Source organism: Callithrix jacchus, chromosome 1 (assembly GCF_049354715.1).
Source record: "Callithrix jacchus isolate 240 chromosome 1, calJac240_pri, whole genome shotgun sequence".
NCBI lineage: Eukaryota > Metazoa > Chordata > Mammalia > Primates > Cebidae > Callithrix > Callithrix jacchus.
The window spans coordinates 160,717,046-160,744,710 of NC_133502.1; the positions used below are offsets into that span (position 1 = coordinate 160,717,046).

General features: G+C 41.9%; 1 protein-coding gene and 2 non-coding genes across 6 annotated transcripts in view; 2 read left to right on the forward strand and 1 right to left on the reverse strand.

Annotated features, from left to right (window-relative positions):
* Window positions 1-3,746: 3,746 nt before the first annotated feature.
* HSDL2 (hydroxysteroid dehydrogenase like 2) overlaps window positions 3,747-27,665 on the forward strand; it is an 89,986-nt gene continuing 66,067 nt past the window's right edge. For all 4 annotated transcript variants that reach the window (XM_035254814.3, XM_002743202.7, XM_054258986.2 and 1 more), the window contains exons 1-5: window positions 3,747-3,861; window positions 12,238-12,401; window positions 14,663-14,761; window positions 17,618-17,732; window positions 25,264-25,367. In XM_035254814.3, coding sequence (XP_035110705.1) covers window positions 3,845-3,861; window positions 12,238-12,401; window positions 14,663-14,761; window positions 17,618-17,732; window positions 25,264-25,367 — 499 coding nt within the window. In that variant the 5' untranslated portion in view covers window positions 3,747-3,844. The remainder of the gene's footprint in view (window positions 3,862-12,237; window positions 12,402-14,662; window positions 14,762-17,617; window positions 17,733-25,263; window positions 25,368-27,665) is intronic.
* Window positions 8,158-8,264, forward strand: LOC118148043 (U6 spliceosomal RNA). The gene has a single exon (XR_004734789.1). It is a non-coding gene; the product is annotated as a U6 spliceosomal RNA (small nuclear RNA).
* On the reverse strand, window positions 26,477-26,580 carry LOC118148290 (U6 spliceosomal RNA). The gene has a single exon (XR_004735045.1). It is a non-coding gene; the product is annotated as a U6 spliceosomal RNA (small nuclear RNA).

Here is a 27,665-nt window from a genome sequence, read left to right on the forward strand (position 1 = left end):
GAGTCCAATCACTGCTTTTTCCAGCTGTTCTTAGCTTTAGCTTCTGAGACCAACATGTGGACTAGTTCATAAAGGTCTGTTTGACCTGGGACCACAGGTTCTGATAATGAGCTCAAATTCTTGGGCAAACCCAGTTGGATCTTTGTGAAGGTCAGGAAATTCTTTAAGTAAGCCTCCTAATAGCCTTTGACCAGGGTTGGTAGACAATCACCAGGGTTTCCCTACCTGTTACTGGTTGTTCCTAAAACGGGGATCATGAGAGATGTCCCTGCAGGGTCCCTCTTCTCCCCATAGTTCATATGAGAGGCTGCCCCTGGGGCTACCAGAGAATCGGTGGGACGTAAAATCTTTGAAGTTAGACTCCCTGCTACCTTCTGTTGAGCAAGGGGTAGATAGGGAAGAGAATACAGTAGATTGGAACATGCAGGAGGAGGGAACAGATCTGGTATGGGAAATTCAGAGAGGTTAGGGTAGTTTGAGGGTGAAGGTAGAAGTGGGGGAGGTGCCAAGGAAGAATTAAGGGATTCAGAGGATTTTTCTTTTTTTGAGATGGAGTCTCACTATGTCACCTGGGCTGGAGTGCAGTGGTGCAGTCTTGGCTCACTGCAACCTCCACCTCCTAGATTCAAGCAATTCTCCTGCCTCAGTCTCCTGAGTACCTGGGAATACAAGCGCATGCCACCACACTCGGCTAATTTTTTGTATTTTTTTTTTTTTTATAGACGGGGTTTCACCATGTTGATCAGGCTGGTCTTGAACTCCCGACCTCAGGTGATCCGCCCGCCTTGGCCTCTGAAGTGCTTGGATTACAGGCATGAGCCACTGCACCCGGCCATTTTTTTGTATTTTTAGTAGAGATGGGGTTTCATCATGTTAGCCAGCATGGTCTTGATCTCCTGACCTTGTGATCTGTCCTCCTCAGCTTCCCAAAGTACTGGGATTACAGATATGCACCACCATGCCCAGCCCAGAGGATTTCTTTAAAAGAGATAAAAGACTAGAGAGTTCTTATTTTTTTTTGAGACAGAGTTTCACTGTTGTTACCCAGACTGGAGTGCAATGGCAGAATCTCGGCTCACTGCAACCTCCGCCTCCTGGGTTCAAGCAATTCTCCTGCCTCAGCCTCCCGAGTAGCTGGGACTACAGGCGTGCACCACCATGCCCAGCTAATTTTTGTATTTTTAGTAGAGATGGGGTTTCACTTTATTGACCAGGATGGTCTTGATCTCTTGATCTCGTGATCCACCCACCGCAATATTCTTTAAAGTAATGTAAAGGTTACCCAACTCATTTCTGCTGGCAATCCATTGGCAAGAAATCTCATGCAAGAGTAACAAAGCTAAGACGTTATTACTGTGGATGAAGACAAAATGATTTTGGGGGACAACGGAGATCTGCCACAGAACTTCTGTTCCTATGTCCCTAATCTTAAATGTGATATCACCATCCTCCCAGGACTTTACACCAGAAATCTGGAGGCCACCACTGATACCATCTTCCGCCTTACCCCTACATCTAATCATTAGTTGCATCTGCCGGATTCTGTATCTTGAGTGTATATCTTTTCATTTGCACTATTACTGCCTTAGTTTGGGTTACTATTTTTCTTACACACTACATTACTATGGGCTTTTAAATGGCTTCTCTGCCTTCATCTACTCACAAACTATTCTTCACACTGCAGTCAGAAGCGTTCTTTCTAAGCCAAAGTTATTCACCTTCTAAAATGAAGGTCTAATTAGGTTCACAAGTCCTCTCCTTCTTCACCCATTCCCCACCTCTAGTATTAATCTAATACTAGGTTAATCAAGGTAATGAAGTTACCTTGGTAATGGAGTAACCAAAGTCATGGGTAACTCCAAATCACATTTTAAGTTAACCCTAGCCAAAGTACTGAATACAGTGGATTTAAACTTGCTTAGTAAAACTACCTCTAATTTAAATTTAGGAATAAATTTGCCTTCTGTGAAAGCCATCCCAAAGTATAAATAAAGTGTAAGTACAGGTATTTAGGCTTACAAAATATCAATGTTATGACCGAAAAATAGGCAAAGGTTTTTTGTTTTGCCTCTTAGTTGAGCTCTCTTTCTCTAACAAATGGAAATAAAGAGAAGCACACAAATTCAAGAAAGGGGAATCTAACAGTCTGAGGACATTGTGGCTTTCAAAAAGGAGAGAACATTTTACATATGAAGGAAATGTCACCTCATCACCAATAATTCACTGTATTCGACAGATATATAAACCCTTCAGCAAATGCTCCTTGGGACGAGAGGAGAGTTAAGTTTTTTCATCTAACAGTCTCTATCACACTCTTTCTAAAAAAACACCTAATACTTAAAACAGTCTAAAGAACACACTGGCTACTCATACCTCCCATAGGCAGAGATCTTGTCTTTTTTGTTCTGCTGTATCTCAGGTGATCAGCAATCACTTAGTAGATGCTAATATATTTGTAAATTCCTCTGGAGTCTCTAAAGACCATATCATGAATAATAAATTCAAATGCCTATATGAGTTGGGCAGGTGATATGCATGAGTAGAGTCATTTAGGGCCGATAACAAAGGTAGCGAAAGCTAGCACGGTAGCTCTCGCCTGTAATCCCAGCACTTTGGGAGGCTGAGGCGGGCAGATTATTTGAGGTCAGTTCGAGACCAGCCTGACCAACATGGTGAAACCCTAACTACTAAAAATACAAAAAAAATCATCCGGGCGTGGTGGCGTGTGCCTGTAGTCCCAACTACTTGGGAGGCTGAGGGAGGAGAATAGCTTGAACCCGGGAGGCGGAGGTTGCATTGGGCCGAAATCACTCCAGCCCGGGCCACAGAGCGAGACTTCGTCTCAAAAAAACAAAACAAAACAAAAACAAAGGACAGAGTACATAAGCCATCTCCAGGCTAGTTTCTTTAACTAGTCTTCATATAATAATCTCCTCAGGTCCTGTTCTATCCCTACAAAATACAAAAGAGTTCCTCGTGTCTTCTTTCAAATATACTAGTCTTCAGCTCATCAGGGTAGCTGAGTTAGTCCAATGCGTAATCCCAAAAGCGAAACTGAATGCCAGAATTGATCTCATTTCAACACTCATTCCAGAAGTAAAAATTTCTCTGCAAGTTCAGCTTCTGACTGTGAATTCTTCAGCGCGACTTTTGCAAAGAGCTCTGTTCCAAGAAGCTGGCGCCTTAACACAAGCTATCTACTGCTGCACAAAGCCAGGTTGGCTTGGGTCCAGATTCGGCGGGAGAGTGGAAACGCGACGCTGGCCGGCTGTAGTCACAAAGGCAATTTCTGCCGAGGGCAAGCATTCCTAAGGAGGGGCCGAGGGAGCGCCAGGCTCGGACATAGGGGCTTAGAAGAACCAGAGCTAAAGCACCTCCCAGAGGGCCCTCCGAGGAGAGGCCGGGCCCTAGCACAGGGCTCAGTCACCCTCCCAGCTCGGAGCCGGCGCTGGATCGTAGCGGCGCGAGAAGAAACCCGTAGAGACCACGAAAAGGCGGAAGTAGCGGCTGACGCTCCCCAGACGCTGAGCGCTGACCGAGACTGATTGTTATCTTAGGACCCGTGAAAGGGGCGGGGCGGAGTTGTACCTCAAAGCGCCTGCGCGGAGAGCCGCTCTCAGGGATCAGGCTGGGAGGTGGCGGGGCTGGACGCGGAGTCCCGCAGGCCTACAACGTGCGCAGGCGCACTCGGCGATCCCGGCTTTTCAGCGCACCAATTCCTTCAAAGGTCTCCGGGCGGGGCCTCTGGGGCCTGGGCGGGGATAAATGTGGAGGGACTGTCCTGCTTTTACTCTCCGCTCGCCGCAGCCCCTGTCCCTGCCATCTCCTCTGATCTACGAAAATCATGTTACCCAACACCGGGTAAGGGGGTGGGAGCGGCGCGGGGAGAGACCCTGTCGGGAGGCGGGCGCGTCTCGGTGGGGCTGCAGTGGATCGCCTGGGCTGGCCCACCCGGTGGTGGGAGGTCAAGGAGGCTGCCTGGGCACACTCCGAGCTGTGGTCCACGCTGGGCGCTGTGCACCGAGAGAATCTGCGGTAATGCGTGAAAAGGAGCACAAAGTTTTGTATTATGGGTGCCAGCAGTGTAGAAACCTTTTCCACGGGTAAAGGGCCGAGGGTGGGTCACCCCGCCGCCCCCTGTGCCGGCCCTCCCCGGAGTTTAGCAGGAGGACTTGCCTGGCCGAATGCGTGCGAGTTCTAGGTGAAAGGTCACAGGAGCAGTTCCAGAGTTTAATGAATTTACACTTGTTCCGAACGCTCAATTCTCGAGTAATAATGGAGTGTTTGAAAAGGGATTTCCAAATTAGAAGCAAATTAAACTGATCTGAAAACATGGGTATCTTTTGGGGATTTTTTTCACCTTAAAAAACTGTGTTAAAATACGTATCAAATTTGCCATTTTTTTTTTTTTGAGACGGAGTTTCACTCTTGTTACCCAGGCTGGAGTGCAATGGCGCGATCTCGGCTCACCGCAACCTCCGCCTCCTGGGTTCAGGCAATTCTCCTGCCTCAGCCTCCCAAGTAGTTGGGACTACAAGCGTGCACCACCATGCCCAGCTAATTTTTTGTATTTTTAGTAGAGACGGGGTTTCACCATGTTGACCAGGATGGTCTCGATCTCTTGATCTCGTGATCCACCTGCCTTGGCCTCCCAAAGTGCTGGGATTACAGGCGTGAGCCACCGCGCCCGGCCCAAATTTGCCATCTTAACCATTTTTTTCAGTATGCACTTTAGTAGTGTTAAGTAGATTCATAGCGTTGTGCAAGCTCCAGAACTTTTTTTATCTGCAAACTGAAACTCTACCCATTAAACAATTCCTCTTACCCAACTCTGCTCATCCACTGGCAACCATCATTCTACTTTCTGGTTTATGTAAGGTGTGGGTGTCTTGAGTTGGGTGATGTGTTGACAGATTTTGTAATTTGCCTGTATGTTTAAGTCTATATAGCCAAAGACTTAAAACAGTTCAAAAAGTGAGTCTCCCCCGCCGGGCGGGTGGCTCATGCCTGTAATCCCAGCCAGCACTTTGGGAGGCCAAGGCGTGGGCGGATCACGAGGTCAAGTGATCGAGACCATCCTGGCCATGGTGAAACCCCGTCTCTATTAAAAATGCAAAAATAAGCCGGCATGGTGGCACGCACCTGTGATCCCAGCTACTTGGGAGGCTGAGGCGGAAGAATCGCTTGAACCCAGGTGGCGGAGGTTGCAGTGAGCTGAGATTACGCCACTGTGCTCCAGCCTGGCGACAGAGCAGGACTCAGTCTCAAAAAAAAAAAAAGTGAGTTTCCCATCCATAAAATCTAGTCCCCCACTTACCTTATGTTATGTTTCTATTTCGTGCATGTGTAACATATTTTGTATACATCCAGACACACACACACACACACACACACACACACCCCTTCTTAAAAATATTAGGAAACTGTATTCTTGCTATTGCTACTTTTAGTTGGTGTGTGTTAGGACATTCTCTTTGTTTTTTTTTTTTTTGAAACGGAGTTTCGCTGTTGTTACCCAGACTCGAGTGCAATGGCATGATCTCAGCTCACCGCAACCTCCGCCTTCTGGATTCAAGCAATTCTCCTGCCTCAGCTTCCCGAGTAGCTGGGACTAAAGGCGCGCACCACCATGCCCAGCTAATTTTTGTATTTTTAGTAGAGACGGGGTTTCACGTTGTTGACCAGGATGGTCTCGATCTCTTGACCTCGTGATCCACCGGCCTTGGCCTCCCAAAGTGCTGGGATTATAGGCATGAGCCACCACGCCCGGCCAAGACAGGGTCTCTTGTGTTGCCCACACTGGCCTCTAGCCTTGAACTCCTAGGCTGAATGATCCTCCCTTCTTAGCCTCTGGAGTACTTGGGATTACAGGCATGCACCACTGTGCCCCAGGGACATAGATTTTTAGTACATGCAGATCTTCCTCTTCCTTTTTTTTTTTTTTTTTTGAGATGGGGGGTCTCGCTCTGTCACTCAGGTTCAAGTGGGGTGGTGCGATCTTGGCTCACTGCAACCTCCACCTCCTGGGTTCAAGCCATTCTCCTACCTCAGCCTCCCGAGGAGCTGAGACTAGGGTTGTGCACCACCACACCCAGCTGATTTTTGTATTTTTAGTAGAGACCGGGTTTCACTATATTGGCCAGGCTGGTCTCCAACTCCTGACCTTGTGATCCACCACCTCAGCCTCCTGAAGTGCTGGGATTACAGGTGTAAGCCACCGTGCCTGGCTCTCTTCCTTTTTAATGATTGCATAATATTCTGAAACAGCTTAAGTATCTATTGTTCAAAATGCTTGGTTTCAGAAGTGTTTGGCATTTCAGATTTTCAGATTGGGTTACTTAACCTGTATATAAATAATACCTTTGTTTATTTAACCTGTTCCCTATTGTTGGATACTAGACTTTCCAGTCTTTTGGATATTCTCTTTGCTTCCATGATTATACTTGTATTTATCTATTTGCACATATGTAAGTGTATATGTAGGATAAAATCCTAGAAGTGAAATTGCTGGATCAAAGAGTAAATGTGGCCTGGCACAGTGGCTCACGCATATAGTCTCAGCACTTTGGGAGGCAGAGACAGGCAGATCACTTGAACTCAAGAGTTCAAGACCAGTCTGGCCAACATGGTAAAACCCCGTCTTCACTAAAAATACAAAATTACAAAAATTACAAATACAAAAAATTAGCTGGATCTGGTGGCAGGCACCTGTAATCCCAGCTACTCAGGAGGCTGAGGCAGGAGAATTGTTTGAACCTGGGAGGAAGAGATGGCAGTGAGCTGAGATTGTGCCACTGCCCTGCCCTTCAGCCTGGGTGAGAGAGTGAGACTCCATCTCAAAAAAAAAAAAAAAAAAAAAAAAAAAGAGATAGAGAGAGAGAGAGTAAATGCACTTTATATTTTGATAGATATTACCACATAACCCTCCAGAAGAGGTGCACAACCAAAGGATCAAAGAGATCTCCTGACTTCACCTTCTTGCTGCCTTATGATGAAGATGGCTTGCTTCGCCTTCACCTTCTGCCATGATTGTGTTTCCTGAGGCCTCCCCAGCCGCTCTGAACTAGAGGGTCTCACTGTGTCACCCATGCCAGAGTGCGGCGGCATGATCTGAGCTCACTGCAGGCTCAACCTCCTGGGCTCTAGCAATCCTCCCACCTTAGCCTCCCAAGTGGTGGGGACCACAGACCAAGTCCCTCTTGTTGCCCAGGCTGGAGTGCAATGGCATGATCTCAGCTCACCACAACCTCCACCTCCTGGGTTCAATCGATTTTCTTGCCTCAGTCTCCCAAGTAGGTGGGATTACAGGCATGTGCCACCACATCCGGCGAATTTTTGTATTTTTAGTAGAGACAGGGTTTCTCTATGTTGGTCAGGTTGATCTCAACCTATTGACCCCAGGTGATCCACCTGCTTGGCCTCTCAAAGTGCTGGGATTACAGGCATGAGCCACCGCACCTGGCCAAATTTTTTTTTTTAACGGATGAGAGTTTCTTATGTTGCCCAGGCTGGCCTTGAACTCGTAGTCTCACCTCCTTATGCACCAGGACAACAAGCCTGAGCCACTACGGCTCCCTCTGACGCTTTCAGAGGAGGTTTGCTGACTCCTATCCTTATAGGAAACTTAGGATTCTCTAATTTTTTTCTGTTGCCTATCTTTCATTTTCCTATTTTATTAATAGAATACTTTAGATCCAGAGAGGCCTTACTGAATTCCATAAATTAATTATCTATCCAGAACTAGAACCCACGTCCCTTATTTCTCACCTTAGTACTTTAAGTCATCGTTGTCTTTTGTTGTGGTGGTGGTTGTTGTTGTTGTTGTTGAGACAGAGTTTCGCTCTTGTTACCCAGGCTGGAGTGCAATGGCGTGATCTCAGCTCACCGCAACCTCCGCCTCCTGAGTTCAGGCAATTCTCCTGCCTCAGCCTCCTGAGTAGCTGGGATTACAGGCACACGCTACCATGCCCAGCTAATTTTTTGTATTTTTAGTAGAAACGGGGTTTCACCATGTTGACCAAGATGGTCTCGATCTCTTGACCTTGTGATCCACCCGCCTCAGCCTCCCAAAGTGCTGGGATTACAGGCTTCAGCCACCGCGCCCGGCCTCGTCTTTTTTTTTTTTAAGGCTCATGTTTACAGAAAGAGAGGACCTCAGTGCTTGCTTTAGCAGCACATATACTAAAATTGGAACGATACAGAGAAGATTAGCGTGGCCCCTGTACAAGGATGACACACAAATTCATGAAGCGTTCCAAATTTAAAAAAAAAAAAGAGAGAGAGAGGTCCTCTTCATGGATTTTCCCCCCTATTTTTTAAGAGATTTTCCATATGGTAAATTGGTTCATGATCTAGAAAAGTTTTTCTTTCAGGTTTGCAAACACAGAATGATATCACAATGAAACCTGTTCTAAAAGGCTGCATTTTTACCCAGGTAACACTCCATTCGGTAGGCTATCAGTTTGAAAACCAATGCCAGTGAATAGAAAACAGTTTTTTTCACTCTATGTCTGCTTTTCTCAAGTAACCTAACTTTCCTATTGACTGAAATTTTCCAGAATGTAATTGGCCTTTTTAAAGATGGTTGCTGGCTTTTTTTGCGATAATTTCCAAAGCTTTAATACTGACAGTAAACATTTCAGAAAGTTAGCAATCATATATTAAAGAAGAAAAATATGTCCACAGTAAGTGTCATTCTAATGTGATGTGTGCATCAATTTACTCTTTATGTTTCCAAGATGTGAGGTCTTATTCTCAACCTTGATTTCCTGTAAAAACCAAATGGGATAAAAACTTAAGACTTCAAGCCTACAGTTTTACTTGTGTATATATGCCAAGCCTTCCATGGGTTGGCACAGACCATGATGATGAGACAGCAGCCCCTGCTGCACAATAAAAAACATTGTTACCATTAAAGAAAAAAAAAAAAAAAAGAGAGATCTCCTAATCCCACATGTTGGCTAACTGCAAAATAGTTAATGCTGAAAATCTAACTAGAGAAAAAAGTGTCACCTCATTATTGTTAAAATTTGCATTTATCGCAAGTGTGTATTTGGATCTTTTTGTATATTTAAACCAGGGACAATTTGACCCCAGAGAACATTTGGTAATATATGAGAAGATTTTTGATAGTCACAATTGAATGGGGATGCTAATGGCAGCCGAGAGTAGAATACAGGGATGCTGGTAAACATCCTACAATGCACAAGCAGCCCCTACAACAAAGAATTATGCAGTCCAAAAGGTCAGTAGTGCAGAGGTTGAGAAACTCTGGTTTAAAGCCATCTATGTATCTTCATATTTGCCTGGCTTAACAAATGAGGTTTTGTTTTGTTTTGTTTTGTTTTTTTTTAGAGACAGTCTCACTATGTTGCCCAGGCTGGAGTTCAGTGGCTATTCACAAGCCCAATCCCACTACTGATCAGTAAGGAAGTTTTGACCTGCTCCGTTTCCGACCTGGGCAGGTTCACCCTTCCTGGTGATCCCCCGCTCCCGGGAGGTCACCGAACTTAGTGCAAACACCCAATCTGCACAGAGCACTGCAGCCCAGAACTCCTGGACTCAAGCGATCCTCCCACCTCAGCCTCCCGAGTAGCTGGGACTACAGGCACACGCCACAGCGCCTGGCAACAAATGAGGTTTTTGATTAATCTCTGAGGGCTCTGTGTATTTTTAAAATTTGTCTTTGGGCCGGGTGTGGTGGCTCATGCCTGTAATCCCGGCACTTTGGGAGGCCGAGGCGAGCAGATCACCGGGTCAGGAGATGGAGACCATCCTGGCTAACACAGTAAAACCCTGTCTCTACTAAAAATACAAAAATTAACAAAGCGTTGTGGTGCGCTCCTGTGATCCCAGCTATTCGGGAGGCCAAGGCAGGAGAATGGCTTGAACCTGGGAGGCAGAGGTTGCAGTGAGCTGAAATCACGCAGAGCAAGACTCGTCTCAATTAAAAAAAAAAAAAAGTCTTTTATCACGTTACAAATATTTTCCACAGTTTTCATGTTGCATATGTACTTTAATTATACTATTTATTTAACATGAAGAAACGTTTGTGAAGCCAGTTACAAGTCTCTTAAGGCTTTTGCATTTTTGTGATAAGCCTTTGAGTTAAACCAAGATCTTTGTTTGTTTGTTTGTTTCTTTTTTTTGAGATGGAGTCTTGCTCTGTAAGCCTTTGAGTTAAACCAAGATCTTTCTTTTTTCTTTTTTTTTTTTTTGAGATGGAGTCTTGCTATGTTGCCCAGGTTTTAGTGCAGTGGTGTGATCTCATCTCACTGCAACCTCCGCTTCCCGGGTTCAAGCGAGTAGCTCCGCCTCCCGAGTAGCTGGGATTACAGGTGTGTGCCACCACGCCCGGCTAAGTTTTGTGTGTGTGTGTGTGTGTGTGTGTGTATTTATATATATATATATATATATATATCCATATAGATGTATATATATATATGTTTTGTTTTGTTTTTTTTGAGACGGAGTCTTGCTTTGTCTCCGGGCTGGAGTGCAGTGGCATGATCTCTCTTCCTCCTTCTCACCAAACTCGTTACTACTCATTTTAAAACCCATTTCCATTTTTACCTCTGACCTCTTACTTCTGGAGTGTAATCCTCTCAGTTATGCAAGAGCTTTATGTTCTTTTATTAACAGACCTGCTAATATATTACCAATCTCAGGTCATACCTTTTGCTTTGTCATTGTCACTTTTGCTCTTCACTCTCCATTCTTTTCCTTAAGCAGACTTTTAAATTCAGCCTTGGAAAGTAAACAAGAAAGCACTTTCCCTTGCTGTTATCTTACTTTGTTATTTTATTCTTTTTTATGAGTTTACTAGGAAATTATTTTAGATGTCTCCTCACTTAGCAACTGAGTAAGCAGAAAGTTTAAGTGAACTTAATGAAATGATGGGAGGCTGAGGTGGGAGGATCACATAAGGCCAGGAGTTTGAGACCTGCCTGGGTAACATACCAAGATCCTGCCTCTACAAACAATATAAAAAAGTAGCTGAGTGTGGTGGTATGTGCCTGTAGTCCCAAGCTACTTGTGAGGCTGAGATGGGAAGATCACCTAAGCTCAGTTCAAGGATGCAGTGAGCCATGATCGCGCCACTGCATTCCAGCCTGGGTGACAGAGTGAGACCCTGTCTCAAAAATAAAATAAAATACAGAAGTTTGAGACCAGCCTTGGTAAGATGGTGAGACCCCATCTCCATTTAAAAAAACAAAACAAAAAAAGCACACAAATAATGAAAAGGGCTCAGGGAACCGTCAGCACATTTGAATCAGAATATTTCAGATCAACCTTCAGCAATTTGGGATTCTTCTTGGTTTGTTTATTTAACAGCTCTTTTGAGATGCGATTCATGTACCACACTGTTCACCCATTTAAAATATGCAATCCATTGGCTTTTAGTATATTCACAGAGTTGTGCAACCATTACCACAGACAATTTTAAAAACTTTTCATCATCCCAGAAAGAAATGCTTCAACCCTCCATTGTCAGCCCCCAATCCCTCCCACTCCCAGCTGTAGGTAACCTCTGATCTTTGTGTCTCTATAGGTTTGTCTATTCTGAACATTTCATATAAATGGCATGATATAATATGTGGTCCTTCATGACTGGCTTCTTCCACTTAGCAAAATGATTTTGGTTCATCCGTGTTATAGCTAACAACAGTACTTTATTGCTAAACATTATTTCATTGTATGCATGACTACACCACATTCTGCTTATCCATTCATCAGCTGATGGACATTTGCGTTGTTTCCACCCTGGTTTTTATGAGCATTGATTGAACAACTGTTTTTAGGTAATTTCTTCAAAGTGGTATTTAGTCATTGTACAAAAGTTGAAAAATATTAAAGAATATAAATAATATAAAATTTATTCATAATCCCAACACTCAAAAAAAAAAAGCTTTATTAACACTTTTTCTGTGGGGGAAACATGCATGTTTATGTAATTTGTTTTATAATTCTTCACTTCTCTTTAAGACTTACTTTGCATTTGAACAGATTTTCTTTGCCGAATCACAGCAAGACTGGCCAACTACAGTTGTCATAAATAATTTATGTCATTGTGCCATGAGAGTACAGTGGAGTTATCTGCCATTCGATGGGCATGGGGAGGGTTTAGAGAAAATTTCACAGAGGAGGAAACATATAATATGAAAGTATGTATGAGCTTCTGATACCTGTCAGTAAATAATTGGGTATTCTAATAAGGTGATATTTGTTCTGTTTTAGGAGGCTAGCAGGATGTACAGTTTTTATCACGGGTGCAAGCCGTGGCATTGGCAAAGCTATTGCATTGAAAGCAGCAAAGGATGGAGCAAATATTGTTATTGCTGCAAAGACCACCCACCCACACCCAAAGCTTCCAGGCACAATCTATACTGCTGCTGAAGAAAGTAAGTGTGACAGTGCCATTTGATGAAATGTCCTCCTAGTGGTTTCAATACATGGAGATTTGCTGGAGAGTTTTGTTAAAGCTATTTGAAAGCTATCTTGAAAATAATTTTATCTAATTAAAGAAGTATGTACGTTGTCACCTTGGGGCAGTGCTTCTGACCATTTTTCTCTTCCAGCACTTTTAAGCAATATGAGAGACTCCAGTTAAAAATATTATGGCCAGGCGAGGTGGCTCACACCTGTAATCTCAGCACTTTGGGAGGCTGAGATGAGTGGATCACCTGAGATCAGGAGTTTGAGACCAGCCTGGCCAACATGGCAGAAACCCCGTCTCTACTGAAAATACAAAAATTAGCCAGGCATAGTGGTGCATGCCTGTAGTCCCAGCTACTCAGGAGGCTGAGGCAGGAGAATCACTTGAACCCAGGAGGTGGAGGTTGCAGTGAGCCGAAATCACGCCACTGCACTCTAGCTTGGGTGACAGAGTGAGACTCAGTCTCGAGAAAAAAAAAATCTTGTTTTATGAGGGCAATGGTTCTTGGATGGGAGGGGGAGTTGAGGAGTGGAGTGGAGAGGAGAGAATTTGATTGGTGAGTGGCGTGGACTCCTTGAAAAAGCTTTCCATGTTATTTATTCTCTGCACAATTTGCAACTCATCATTTTAATACTTTTAGTTGACAAATAATTATCACATGCTTCTATTTAAGGTATGGTGCTAGACACAGAGCCAGGAGAGGGGGCTTAAAAATTCAACTTCAGTTGACATTGCTAGTTTCATTAGTCATATTCAGAGCACTGTGGTGATATTAGAGGAATGCATATGAAGTGCTTATGAGTGAAATGATGTCAGGGATTTGCTTTTTTTTTTTCCACCCAGGTGCGGTGGGCTGAGGCCGAAAAGGGCTTCAGCAAGGGATTTGCTTTAAAACACACCAGCAAAAATAAAATAGGGGAAAGGAAAGATAAAAATCTTGACTGACAAAACTAACAATCACTGAAGTAGGTGATGGATTCATATTAGTTTGTTATAGTATCTTTACATTTTTGTATACTGTAGCATATTTCCACAATAAAAAGTTTTTTAAAATTACTTTCAGCTGGGTGAGGTAGCTCATGCCTGTAATCCTAGTACTTTGGGAGGCCAAGGCAGGTGGATCACTTGAGCTCAGGAGTTCGAGACCAGCCTGGGCAACATGACAAAACTATGCCTCTACAAAAAGTAGAAAAATTAGCCGGGTCTGGTGGTGCATGCCTGTAGTCCCAGCTACTTGGTAAGCTGAGGTGAGGATCGCTTGAGCCTGGGAGATTGAGGCTGCAGTCAGCCGTGTTTGTGCCACTGCACCTTAGCCTGGGCAAGAGAGTGAGACCCTGACTCAAAAACAAAAACAAATAAACAAAAAACTTCCTTTCTTAGCTTTTTTTTAAAAAAAAACTACAAGGAAACCCTTCCCTTTTTTTTTTTTTTTTTTTTTTTAAAGACTTGGTTTCACCATGTTGGTCAGGCTGGTCTTGAACTTCCGACCTCAGGTGATCCGCCCACCTTGACCTCCAAAGTGCTTGGATTACAGGCGTGAGCCACTGCACCCAGCCCTTTGCTTTTGTTTTTTAATAGTATTGGCCCAGCTAGTCTGTCCTACTATGCGGTAGAGTCACTGGTGGTAAGATAGGTTATTTATACTGATTTTCTGAAACGGGGTACTTTTTTCTTTTGACTGTGACATTGGAATGAAAGGTATAATATTTATTATTTATTTATTTATTTATTTATTTTTAATTAAAAAAAAATTTTTTTTTCCATTTATATAAAAATAGGTTTTAATTAATACAATTAATATATGCAGAATTGAACATCCAATCTCAGGTTGTCATTCAGACACTATCACATCACTCTAGTATAACTATTTGCATATCATTAATCACTCTCTGACTTTTTTTTTTTTTTTTTTGAGACGGAGTTTCGCTCTTGTTACCCAGGCTGGAGTGCAATGGCGCTATCTCAGCTCACTGGGTTCAGGCAATTCTCCTGCCTCAGCCTCCTGAGTAGCTGGGATTACAGGCATGCGCCACCATGCCCAGCTAATTTTTGTATTTTTGTAGAGATGGGGTTCCACCATGTTGACCAGGATGGTCTCGATCTCTTAACCTCGTGATCCACCTGCCTCGGCCTCCCAAAGTGCTGGGATTACAGGCTTGAGCCACTGCTTTCGGCGAAAGTTATAATATTTAAATGCTTTAACGCTTTTTGGTTTTGTGTCCTTAGTTGAAGCAGTTGGAGGAAAGGCCTTGCCATGTATTGTTGATGTGAGAGACGAACAGCAAATCAGTGATGCAGTGGAGAAAGCAGTTGAGAAATTTGGAGGTAATACTTTCATTCTGAAAAAATTATTGAATATTGGTAAAATAAAGGTATAACTATAACGTTAATTTTAAAATTTGTTTTTATTTTTGAATTTTCTGAGTCTTTGGAGAAATATGTATTTGCTCATGTAGAACATGGTTTAAAACCATCTGATGAAGCTGGGCGTGGTGGCTCATGCCTGTAATCCTAGCACTTTAGGAGGCCGAGGTGGGCAGATCACTTGAGGTCAGGAGTTTGAGACCAGCCTGGCCAACATGGTGAAACTCCATCTTTACTACAAATACAAAAATTAGCTGGGTGTGGTGGCAGACGCCTATAATCCCAGCTACTCCAGAGGCTGAGGTGGGAGAATTGTTTGTATCTGGGAGGTGGAGGTTGCAGTGAGCTGAGATTGTACCACTATACTACAGCCTGGGTAACAGAGCAAGACTCTGTTTTAAAAAAAAAGAAAAAGAAAAGAGTGTGGAATGATGAGACAGTGGAGACTAGGAAGAAAGAAGAGATGGAAGCAGATGGATGATGAGAAATTACTTAATGGGTGTGATGTTTGCTGTTTGGGTGATGGATACTCTGAAAAGTCCTGGACACTTCACAATCTCTGTATGTGAGAAAATGCACTTGTACCTTATACATTTATTTTTGAAAAAATTCTTCCTTTATATGCTGAAATCTCATTCTTCACAAAGTCAGTTCCCTCACCATGCCAACTAATTAGAAGTGTATTTTTCTTTCTCTGATTTCTTAAAACATTCATTTGATTCTTATCTTGTAGTATTTTAGATCTTAGCATTTCTTTTCTCCCCAATTAGTTCACAAGTTCCTAGAAGGGAGGTGTTGGGGATTGAGCTAAGAGTTTCATGGTATTGTAGTAGGGCATCTAGGCATGTTGAAGTCCTGCTTAAACCATTACCACTCTCCCTGCTAATATTCTGGAGGACCATATGTATATATGAGGACACTGGTCAGTGGAAAATGAGGTAATATTCAGTGTTAGCAAGGCTGTGCTTGTAATCCCAGTGCACACTGCTGTGGGGTCCTGGACTGAAGCACAGAGCTTTGGCTCAAGTGGAGCCTCTTCCCTTGAATCCAAAATCTTACCCCTACCCAGCAGTCTTTCCCAAAGTCATGTGAATGCTTATGTGAGAAGAGGAGAGAAAATGCAAAATTATGTTCTGTCAAACTGATAGGGCCCTAAATGTAAAGTGTGCCATACTCAAATGCAGGATATTTTATCTAAAATAGCATCACCTATTAGTAAAAGTGGTTAACTAGTGCCACTTAGGATTTGATGTAATTAGTTTATCCACTAGTTTTAGGGAGGAACTAAGGGGAGAAAGCTGAGGCTTTTCATTTTCCCATATTCATTCAGTTTTAGTTCTTTCTTTTGTTTTTTCTTTTCTTTTCTTTCTTTCTTTTTTTTTTTTTTTCTGAGACAGAGTCTCACTCTGTCACCCAGACTGGAGTGCAGTGGCATGATTGTGGCTCACTGTAGCCTTGACCTCCTGGGAGCCAGTCCTCCTTCCTCCAACCTCAGCCTCCTGAGTAGCTGGGACTATAGGCGCCTGCCACCAGGCCTAGCTAATTTTTCTATTTTTAGTAGAGATGGGGTTTCACCATGTGGACCAGGCTGATCTCAAACTCCTGACCTCAAGGGATCTACCTGCCTCAGCTTCCCAAAGTGCTGGGATTACAGGCATGAGCCACTGTGCCCAGCCTTGCATTTAGTATTTAATTTTTTAAAATTGTGGTGAAATACACATAGCATAAAATTTACCATCCTAACTATTTTTAAGTGTACGGTTTAACGACATCCAAGTTTATTATATTGTTATACAACCATCATTAAGTGCACTTTACAAATACTAATGAAGACCAGGTAGAAGCAAAGAAAAATGTTTGACATAGTTTTTGTATTTTACCATTTTCCTTTAATGTTATTTCTCTAAGCATATAACTATAAACAAACTATGTTGCTTATAGGTGGAAACTGATAGCATTTGCAGAAATAGTAGTTACTCTAGATTTATTTTGTTTGTGTGTGTGTGCGTATGAGCCACTAAAACAAAATAGACCCACTTTTATGATTTGCCTGGGATTGAAACAGTAGGTCTTTCTCTTTTCACAGTTCCCAAGGCTAGAAAGGAGCCTTTCCTTTTAAGTGAGGGGTCTTGGGGGAAGGGGGACTACCATGCTTGGAAGGAGGACAGGCCTTTGAAACTTTATGCTAGACAGGAAGAAAGACTTTAAGGAATCTTATCCAAGGTTTATGGAGACAGGGGGGACAACCAGGAGGTAAGAGAATGGATAAGGATGAAAGTTACAAACCACTAAAAACTAAGCCTCCGTGTTGTTTCACAAGGAGCTCTGGCGATTAGCTATATCTCCATTGTGCTAGTGACAGTCATACAGGTGCTATTTTGAAACCTGGTAGATGGTCAGTCACATTATCTAAAAGAAGTATAGTCACACATTGCTTAATGATGGCGATGTGCTCTAAGAAAGGCATTATTAGGTGATTTCATAATCATGTGAACATAAAAGGTACTTACACAAACCTAGATAGTCTGTTGCTTCCAGGATACAAACCTGTCTAACATGTTTCTGTACTGTAGGAATTTGTAACACAACGGTAAGTATGTATCTGAACATATCTAGGCAGAAAAAAGATAGAATAAAAAATACAGCATTATAATCTTAAGGGACCATGTTGTATATACGGTTCATTGTTGACTGAAATGTTAGGTGTGGTACGTGACTGAATTTGTGAATCAACTAAGAGTTCAAAAGAGAGTAAGCACTTTTTTGTGTGTGTGTGATAAAAAGTCTTAAAAATGAAATTGATTATTTTGAAAACAGGAATTGATATTTTGGTAAATAATGCCAGTGCCATTAGCTTGACCAACACATTGGAAACACCTACCAAGAGAATGGATTTGATGATGAGCGTGAACACCAGAGGCACCTACCTTGCGTAAGTTAGAAAGAAGAGTGGTGGGGGAGGATGTTGTCGTGTCTTCTCAGGGAATTTACTTCGTTGTAAACAGATTTGAGCCAAATTAGCACCGTGTTCAAAATCTGGTCAATCCTTATAAAGGTCTCAATGTCCTCCATTCAGTCAATAGTTTTTATTTTATTTTATTTTATTTTTTGAGATGCAGTTTCACTCTTGTTGCCCAGGCTAGAGTGTAATGGTACCATCTTGGCTCACTGCAACCTCTGTCCCCCAGGTTCAAGTGATTCTCCTTTCTCAGCCTTCGGGGGAACAGGGATTACAGGCACCCACCACCACACCTGAGCAATATTTTGTATTTTTAGAAAAGACAGGATTTCACCATATTGGCCAGGCTGGTCTCGAACTCCTGACCTCAGGTGATCCACCTGCCTTGGCCTCCCAAAGTGCTAGGATTAGAGGTGTAAACCCACCAGGCCTGGCCCAATAATATTTTAGATCATGCAGAGTTCCTTTTCTCTATGAGTTTAGCAAAGACTAAAGTAGGCTGAACATGGTAGCTCACACCTGTAATTTCAGCACTTCGGGTGAGGGGAGGATCATTGGAGGCCAGGGGTTTGAGACTGAGCTGCATAAGATGGTAAGACACTGTCTCTACAGAAAAAAGTTTTTTTAAAATCAGGCAGACATAGTGTAGTGTGCCTACTGAGACCGTGGTGGTGGTCTCATCTACTCGGGAGGATGAGGCAAGAGGATCCCTTGAGCTCAGGAGTTTGAGGCTGCAGTGAGCTGTGATCATGCCACTGCACTCCAGTCTGGGTAACAGAGAAAGACTCTGTCTTTAAAGAAAAAAAAAAGGACTCAAGTGTAGCTCAATCATTTTCTCAAATATTTGCATGTGTAAATACTTACATGTGTACTGTGTCTTTCATAGGACACAGTCCTCTCCTAGGATTATTTCTGATTTCTCAAGACAACAATAGTATCCTTCCTCTCAAAAAGACCTGGGGTTAAAAAAAAAAAAAAGACTTGGGTTTTAGTTATATAAATAACAGTAAGGCCATTCTCATTATGAGTCACACTTTAATGTGACCAATAAAAAGGCTAATACTTTTTTGGGCATTGTCAGGGAAATATATAATATTGAAGGAAAGAGAACATGGTCCTGATCTGTTCTGGATTTGTCAGACAACCCCTCTTGTTTTCCATTTATTTATTTGTTTATTTACCTTCTGGTTCTATCATTTTCCGTGTGGATACATAGCATAGAACTTGCTTCTGTACCTTCTGTGTATCTTGTTATATGTACAACAGGTGGTTAGGAGCTTGGGCTTTGGAGTAAGACTGCTTTGATTCAAATCCTATCACCCACCCCTCATGACTTTCTATTTTGTGACCTTGGACAAGTAACTTTACTTCTTGCAGATTCAGTTTCTTTACTTTTAAAATGGCAGGAATAAAGTAGTTTGTTACAGGGTTGGTCATGAGGGTTAAATGTCTTAAGTTGTTAAGTTAGTGTCCTGAATTTTGCCCTCAGATGTGTTTTGTTGGGTCTACAAGACTTGGCCCAGACAGTATTAACACAAAATTGTTTTCATTAGTAACCTACATACAAAGTTTTATTAGTTAGGGTCAGGTGTGGCAGTTCATGCCTGTATTCCCAGTACTTTGGGAGGCTGAGGCAGGTGGATCACTTGAGCCCAGGAGTTCGCAGCCAGCCTGGGCAACATGGCAAAACCCTGGTCTCTACAAAAAATAGAAAAATTTGCTGGGGATGGCAGCACACATGCCTGTAGTCCCAGCTACTCGCGAAGTTGAAGTGAGAAGATTGCTTGAACCTGGGAGGCGGACGTTGCTGTTGGTTGAGATCACGCTACTGCACCCCAGCCTGGGCAACGGAGTGAGACCCTGTCTCAAAAACTTTATTGGTTGCTTATGTTGAAAAAATTAGAAGATTTACACAAAAGTTCACATTTCTGGCTTTTCTTGAAATGTGGGAAGATCTGGCCACATAGAAACAGTATTACCACATGGTAACAGTTATTAGTTGCTGTAGCTGAGTGGCTGAGTGGCAGGGTATCAACCGCCTCATTAGATGGGGCCTGAGCTCTACTGTCTTCTGGATGCTGAGAACAGGCTAACGAGTTACCATATCATCGTGCTTGCACTGTTGTTTTTCTTATATGAAAGAGGAAAGTGAAATATTTATCATAACCACATCTCTCTCTGAAGTGGGAAAATGAGACTTATGCCAAGAGGGCCGTATGTTCAAGTAAAATGGGTGAAAGCTTACTTGTTTGTAGATATGAGGCATATTTCTATAAATTCAATATGTAAGGTATGTCTCTATTGAATGAAACCATATTGAATCATACCACAGTAAGAATTATGGCAAATGGCTGGGCATGGTGGCTCATGCCTGTAATCCCTGCACTTTGGGAGGCCAAGGAAGGTGAACCACCTGAGGTCAGGAGTTCAAGACCAGTCAGGCCCACATGGCAAAATCCTGTCTCTACTAAAAACATAAAAAATTAGCCGAGCATGGTGGTACACACCTATAATCCCAGCTACTCTGGAGGCTGAGGCAGGAGAATCGCTTGAACCCAGGAGCGGAGGCTGCAATGAGCCGAGATCACACCACTGCACTCCAGCCTGGGCGACAGAGTGAGACTCTGTCTCAAAAAGAAAAAAAGAATTTTGGCAAGCATATAGATTGTGATGAAAAACTTGTGCTAGAAAAAGAATTCATTTTTCAAGAGTTTGTGTTTATTTTCAAGTAAAATGGGCAATGTTGCTATGTGATACTGTCATGGTACTAGAAAAAATTATCTGGGAATCAAAATCTTTTACAGCTGGCAACTCTGTGAAAGAATTTCAGTTGAATGTAACTATTTGTTAAACAAATGCTTAAAAATATAAACCTAACCAGTAATACTGTTGCTCAGTATGTCGAACTATGGCTTAGTTAAGGGTGTGTTGTGTGAATAAGTTTAATGCTTTGTGGCAGTTTCTATTATAGATGATGAAGCCGCAGAAAAAATATACAGGCTGAGTGTCCCTAGTCCGAAAATCCCCAATCCAAAATGCTCTGAGATTTGAAACGTTTTGACTGCTGACTTGACGCTCAAAAGAAATGCTCATTGGAACATTAAGGATTTCAGATTTTCGGAGCAGGGATGTTGAGCTTGTTGAGTATAATGCAGATATTTCAGAATGAAATCTGAAATACTTCTGGTCCCACGCATAAGGGTTACTAAACTTGTACTACACGCCTAGGTATATTATGGCATTGGAGAATTTTGACGTGATTTAAAAGGTTTTAGACTGGATATTCATGACATGAAATGACTTCTATGGTATTGACAGATGTCTTGGAAAGTTTAAAGTAGATTTGTCAAAAGAGCAATCATAACTATAGATACTGGTCAGTGTTAACTTTAGACATTAACATCGAAACGAATGTAGGTATATATTACACAAGGGTACAGAAATTATTTGTTCATTGCATCATTCACTAGGAATTGCTCCCTACTAACAAAGTTAAAAATGTACATGTTTGGCCAGGCGCGGTGGCTCACGCCTATAATCCCAGCACTTTGGGAAGCAGGTGGATCACGAGGTCAAGAGATTGAGACCATCCTGGTCAATGAGGTGAAACCCTGTCTCTACTAAAAATACAAAAACTAGCTGGGCATGGTGGTACACGCCTGTAGTCCCAGCTACTCGGGAGGCTGAGGCAGGAGAATTGCTTGAACCCAGGAGGCAGAGGTTGCGGTGAGCCGAGATCGTGCCATTGCACTCCAGTCTGGGTAACAACAGCAAAACTCCTTCTCAAAAAAAAAAAAAGTACATGTTTTCTTTCCAAGAGATGATCAATACAAATAAAGCATTGAATTTTATGTAGATTTGTCAAAATTAGTAGTCCTAACTATAGACTTGACCTTTTAAACTGACATTATGACTGATGTGTACGTAAATGTATGATTCTCTTTGTTTTTTCCTTGCAAAATTATCTTTGGAAAACCCATTTGGCAAGAATAATTTGGTCCACTTTCCTATATTGAGGTCATTTTTCAAAAATGAAAGTGATGTCTTAACCCATGTTTTTAGATGTGAATGTTCAGTTAAAAACAAAACAGACCACGTGAGGTGGCTTACGCTTATAATCTCAGTACTTTGGGAGGACGAAGTGGGCGGATTACTTGAGTTTAGGAGTTCGAGATCAACCTGGGCAACATAGTGAACCCTGTCTCTATTTTTTCATAAATTAAAGTTAAAATTAAAACTCTAGCACAAAGATTCTATTCACTATTGAAAGTTCCTACCTTTATAAACAGCTACTTAAAAAAAAACCCACTAAATAAAATTAAATGTTGCTCCCAGTTAAAAGCAGATTGCAATGCCAAGTGAAAGACCTCACACTGACCTTTGGGTCAAAGAAAAGTTTCAGATTTTTGGCCCTCCATGAGAGATATGCTATAAAATGAAAATTCATAATGAAATATTTCTATTTTATTTTATTTTTCGTCCCTGGTAACGCACAGAGGATATTTCCTTTTTTTTTTAATTTATATTTTCAATTTTAATTTATTTTATGCACTCCAGTATTACATTGTTTGTACCATGTTAAATGCTTATAGAAGCTTAGTAGTAGGGTTTAGTTTTATCTCTGAACAGTTGATTTTTCTTATGCCCAGCTCACTTTATTCCTTTACTCAAATGCCTTACAGGCCTTTGAGTTTGCAACCCCGACTAAGTAAAATAATTCATGAAAAGTAATGAAAGCAGAACCTGGCATGTAAGTTTTCTGTAAATGTAACTTTTTATTAGGCTGAAGGTATTAGTATCTAAGTGTGGTGCTAAGCATTTTCAGTATAATCTATAAGAAGGCATGCTACTGTGACGGATGCATCTGATGCAGGATTAACAGCGTAAAGGTCTGCGCCAGCAAAATGCAGATGGAAAGGTTTTATCCCATAGATTAAGGGAAAGTTTATGTTTAGAATGTAAATGAAATGAGCTCTTTCCTTTGAGTGTAAAATATGATCTTATTGACTGGGAATAGATTTGTTTCTTCTTGATGCTTCGAGTTGCAGTTTCACTGTTTGAATGAAACTCAGCTGTAATGTTGTTTGCCCCACTTAACCTCACTTCCATAAAAGTGAAGCATCTTTGGAGATGAAAACAGCATCTACCAAAAACCCTCTTGTGGTATTGACTGTATTTGGTTTAGTAAGCTTGGTAAGGTGTTGCTGTTGTTAACACCAGTGTTGTACATTTGGTAATTTAAAAACTGACTTGAAAGAAGAATGAACTAGTTCATTCACAGCTCCGGGTTCAGGGTAAAGGAAAAAAAAAAAAAAAAAGAATGAACTAGTTCAGAGTCCTAGAAGTCCTAGAAGTCATTGACTGTAAATGAAAGCTAAACTTATAGCTAAAATAAAGCTATAATATTTTAACTATTGACATTCTTTAAAAATTAACATTTTAGGCCGGGCACAGTGGCTTACGCCTGTAATCCCAGCACTTTGGGAGGCCAAGGTGGGTGGATCACAAGGTCAAGAGATTGAGACCATCCTGGTCAACATGGTGAAACCCCGTCTCTACTAAAAATACAAAAATTAGCTGGGCATAGTGGCGCGTGCCTGTAGTCCCAGCTACTCGGGAAGCTGAGGCAGGAGAATTGCTTGAACCCAGGAGGCGGAGGTTGCGGTGAGCTGAGATCACACCATTTTACTGCAGCCTGGGTAAGAAGAGCGAAACTCCGTCTCAAAAAAAAGAAAAAAAAAATTAACATTTTAGAAATATTGGTCTGAATCTTTTATAAAATAAATTACCCACATTAATGAGTGACTTTTTAAAAATAAAGCTATACATTGGACCCAAAGGCATATTTTATATTGGTGAAAATTAAATTTGGGAATGTAGTGAGTGTTATATTACTAAATTATTGTTCCAATGCAGCGGAAGTACTAGGCCTATTAAGAGGGAAAAAATCAGCATACATTATACTAAAAACAGCGATAGTTTATTTCACTTTTAGTATATACATTGTCCTAAGTATCTCATGTAAATCATCTAATTTTAATCTTTTGGTCAATCATAGAAGGTATCGAGTATTACCAACATTTACAGAGGAGAGAACTGAGCTACACAATTTGCCCAAGGTCACACAATGAAGGGGCAGAGGCAGAATTTGGACACTGGTCTGTCTGACTTGAACCCTCATGTTATTTACCACTGTGCTGACCAACAAGTACATTAACTGTCTGAAAATTACTTGTGTGTGTTGGGGAGGCAGAATTTGGGCTGGTCGTGGTTGCGGATAAAGTTGGGCTTAAGGCTAGTACGTCAAGGAATTGTTTTTTTCCATCAAGCAGATCATGTTGTCAGGCCATTAAGCAGAATTTCAAAGGATGAAAATTAGTTGCTTTTTCTGTCTTTATTCTAGAAAGCAAACAAAAGTACCCTATGAACAAAGCAAATGAATAGTCCCCTACAGATTTCTGAGCAAGTTCTACTCTGTAGGAGTAGTTTAAAATATATCTTTAAAAGTGAATTGGCCAGGCATGATGGCTCACACTTGTAATTCCAGCACTTTGGGAAGCTGAGGTGAGTGGATCGCTTGAGTCCAGATGTTTGAGACAAGTCTGGGCAATATAGCAAGACCCTGTTCCTAAAAAAAAAAAAAGCAAAAACTATCCAGGTAGCTGGACATGCTGGCACACACCTGTAGTCCCAGCTATTCTGGAGACTGAGGTAAGAGGACTTGCTTGAGTCGGGGAGGCAGAGGCTGCAATGGGATGTTATCATGTCACTGCACTCCAGCCTGGCAACAGGGAGACCCTGTCTTTTTTTCTTTTTTTTCTTCCCTCTGAGATGGAATCTCACTCTGTCACCTAGGCTGGAGTGCAGTGGCAAGATTTCGGCTCACTGCAAGCTCCGCCTCAAGGGTTCAAGCGATTCTCCTGCCTCAGCCTCCCAAGTAGCTAGGACTACAGGTGCCTGCCACCACACCCAGCTGTTTTGTATTTTTAGTAGAGATGTGGTTTCACTATGTTGGCCAGGCTGGTCTTGAACTCCTGACCTTGTGATCTGCCTGCCTTGGCCTCCTAAAGTGCTGTGATTACAGGCATAAGCCACCATGCCTGGCCAAGAGACCTTGTCTTAAAATTAAAAGAAAAAAAAATGGAGAAGTTGGCTGGGCTCAGTGGTTTACAGCTGTAAACCTGTAATCCTGGCACTTTGGGAGGCTGAAGTAGGAAGTGCTTGAGCCCAAGGAGTTCAAGAACAGCCTGGGCAACAAAGCTAGACCGTGTCTCTAAAAAAATTATAAAAATCAGCTGGGCATAGTGGCGCACCCCTATATAGTTCCAGCTACTCAGAAATCTGAGGTGGGAAGATTGCCTGAGCCCAGGAGCACAGGAGCTCAAGGCTGCAGTGAACTGTGATTGAGCCCTGTACTCCAGCCTGGGCAACAGAGCAAAAAAAAAAAAAAGAGAGAAATGGTTAGAAAGCTATTAACTTGACTTGTATTTTCTTTTGCTTTCAGATCTAAAGCATGTATTCCTTATTTGAAAAAGAGCAAAGTTGCTCATATCCTCAATCTCAGTCCACCACTGAACCTAAATCCAATTTGGTTCAAACAGCACTGTGGTAGGTATTAGGGTGAGGGGATGGTTTGTGCTTAATTTGTTTTGAATTAAATATGTGTATGCCTGATGTAATCACATCTGCACATAACATTGAGCATTGAATTTTCTATGCCAAATTATAAAGTGGCATTTGGAAGGTAGATTCTTAATCTTTTATATGTAATTTTATAATTGAGGCATAATTTACATTCAATAAAATGCACAGATCTTAATGGTTCAATATGATGTGTTTTGACAAATGTATATAACCAACACCCAAATCAAGATACGGATTTTTGCCATTTCAGAAAGCTCTTTCACTTCCCAATGAGTGTGTTTTTTTGTGTGTAATTTTTTTTTTTTTTTTTTTTTTTTTTGAGACAGAGTCTCTCTCTGTCACCAGGTACCAGGCTGGAGTGCAGTGACAGGATCTCGGCTCACTGCAACCTCTGCCCCCTGGGTTCAAGCAGTTCTCCTGCCTCAGCCTCCCAAGTAGCTGCGACTACAGGTGTGCACCACCATGCCCAGCTAATTTTTGTATTTTAGTAAAGACGGGGTTTCACCATGTTGGCCAGGATGGTCTCGATCTCTTGACCTCATGAGTCTCCCGCCTTGGCCTCCCAAAGTGCTGGGATTACAGGCGTGAGCCACCACGCCCAGCCTTGCTATGTGTAATTTATTCTTCAATGAAGTTGGTTAAAAACTATCTATGAGATACTTTATTTTTCTTAGCCAGGTGTGCACCTGTAGTAATCCTAGCTACTTAGGAGCCTGAGATGGGAGGATCGCTTGAGCCCAGGAGTTTGAGGCTGCAGTGAGCTATGATCATGGCACTGCACTCCAGCCTTGTGACAGAGTGAGACCCTGACTCTAAAAAAACAAACAAACAAAAAACATGACAAAAACAAAACCCTATTACCTTTCATAGCAAACTGATGGTTTAAGGCAAATATGCTAAGCAACAAGATTTATGTATAGGTGCCTCCTTTAAAATAGTCATATCAAACACTTAGTTTTTATTTCAACATAATTCACTAACATTTGGAAAGGCACTTGGAATGGGGACCCACAAAGCAAAACGGAAAGAAGTTCCACTTTCATTGACTAGGTTAAATACATTTGTAGCCTTTTTTTTTGGTGGAACGCTTCACAGATTTGCATGTCATCCTCACGCAGGGGCCATGCTAATCTCTGTATTGTTCCGGCTTTAGTACATGTGCTGCCGAAGCGAGCACTGCAGCCTTTTTTTAATTGTTTTACTAGCGGTAGTTTTCCTTAAAATAATCACTTTCATTCTAAAAAAAACCAAAAAACAAAAACAGTCCAGGTTCGTTGGCTTGTGTCTGTAATCCCAGCACTTTGGGAGGCTGAGGCAGGCAGATCACTTGAGGTCAGGAGTTTGGGACCAGCGTGGCCAACATAGTGAAACCCAGTCTCTACAAAAATACAAAAATTAGCTGGGCATGGTGGCACACACCTGTAATCCCAGCTACTTGGGAGGCTGAGGCACAAGAATCATTTGAGCCTGGGAGGCAGGGTTTGCAGTGAGCCAAGATCTCACCACTGCACTCCAGCCTGGGTGACAGAGTGCAACTGTGTCTCAAAAAAAAAAAAAAAGAAAGCAAAGGAAAAACATATTAAGAGATAACAATGTAATTTGCCCTCATAGTATTAAGAAAAATGAAAGTATATTATTGTCACTTTTATTTTAATCAAATATTAGGAGGGAATATATATAAAATTATTTCATCTCTGTTCACATCTATAAAAACTTTTCATTAGAAAATAGTACGTTTATACAATTATACATTATATTATGTTATTGAAAAGGATTCTCAAAAATATATCAGGGACGCTGGGTGCAGTGGTTCATACCTGTAATCTCAGCACTTTGGGAGCCTGAGGCAGGTGGATTGCCTGAGCCCAGGAGTTCAAGACCAGGCTAGGCAACATGGCAAAACCTTGTCTCTACAAAAAATGGAAAAATTAGCCAGTCTTGGTGGCATACGCCTGTAGTCCCTGCTACTCAGGAGGCTGAGGTGGGAGGGTCGCTTGAGCCCAGGAGGTAGAGGCTGTGGTAAGCCATGATCACACCACTGCACTCCAGCCTGAGTGGCAGAGTGAAATCCTGTCTCAAAAAAAAAAAAGAATATGTGTATACATATGTACATACTTACGTATACATACCTGTGTGTGTGTTACTATTTTCTTCCTGATATATATGTGTGCGAGGGTGTGTTGTATGTATATACACACGTCATATATATTAGGAAGAAAATAGTAATAGAAAGAAATTGGTTATATTAATTTCTTTTATAAT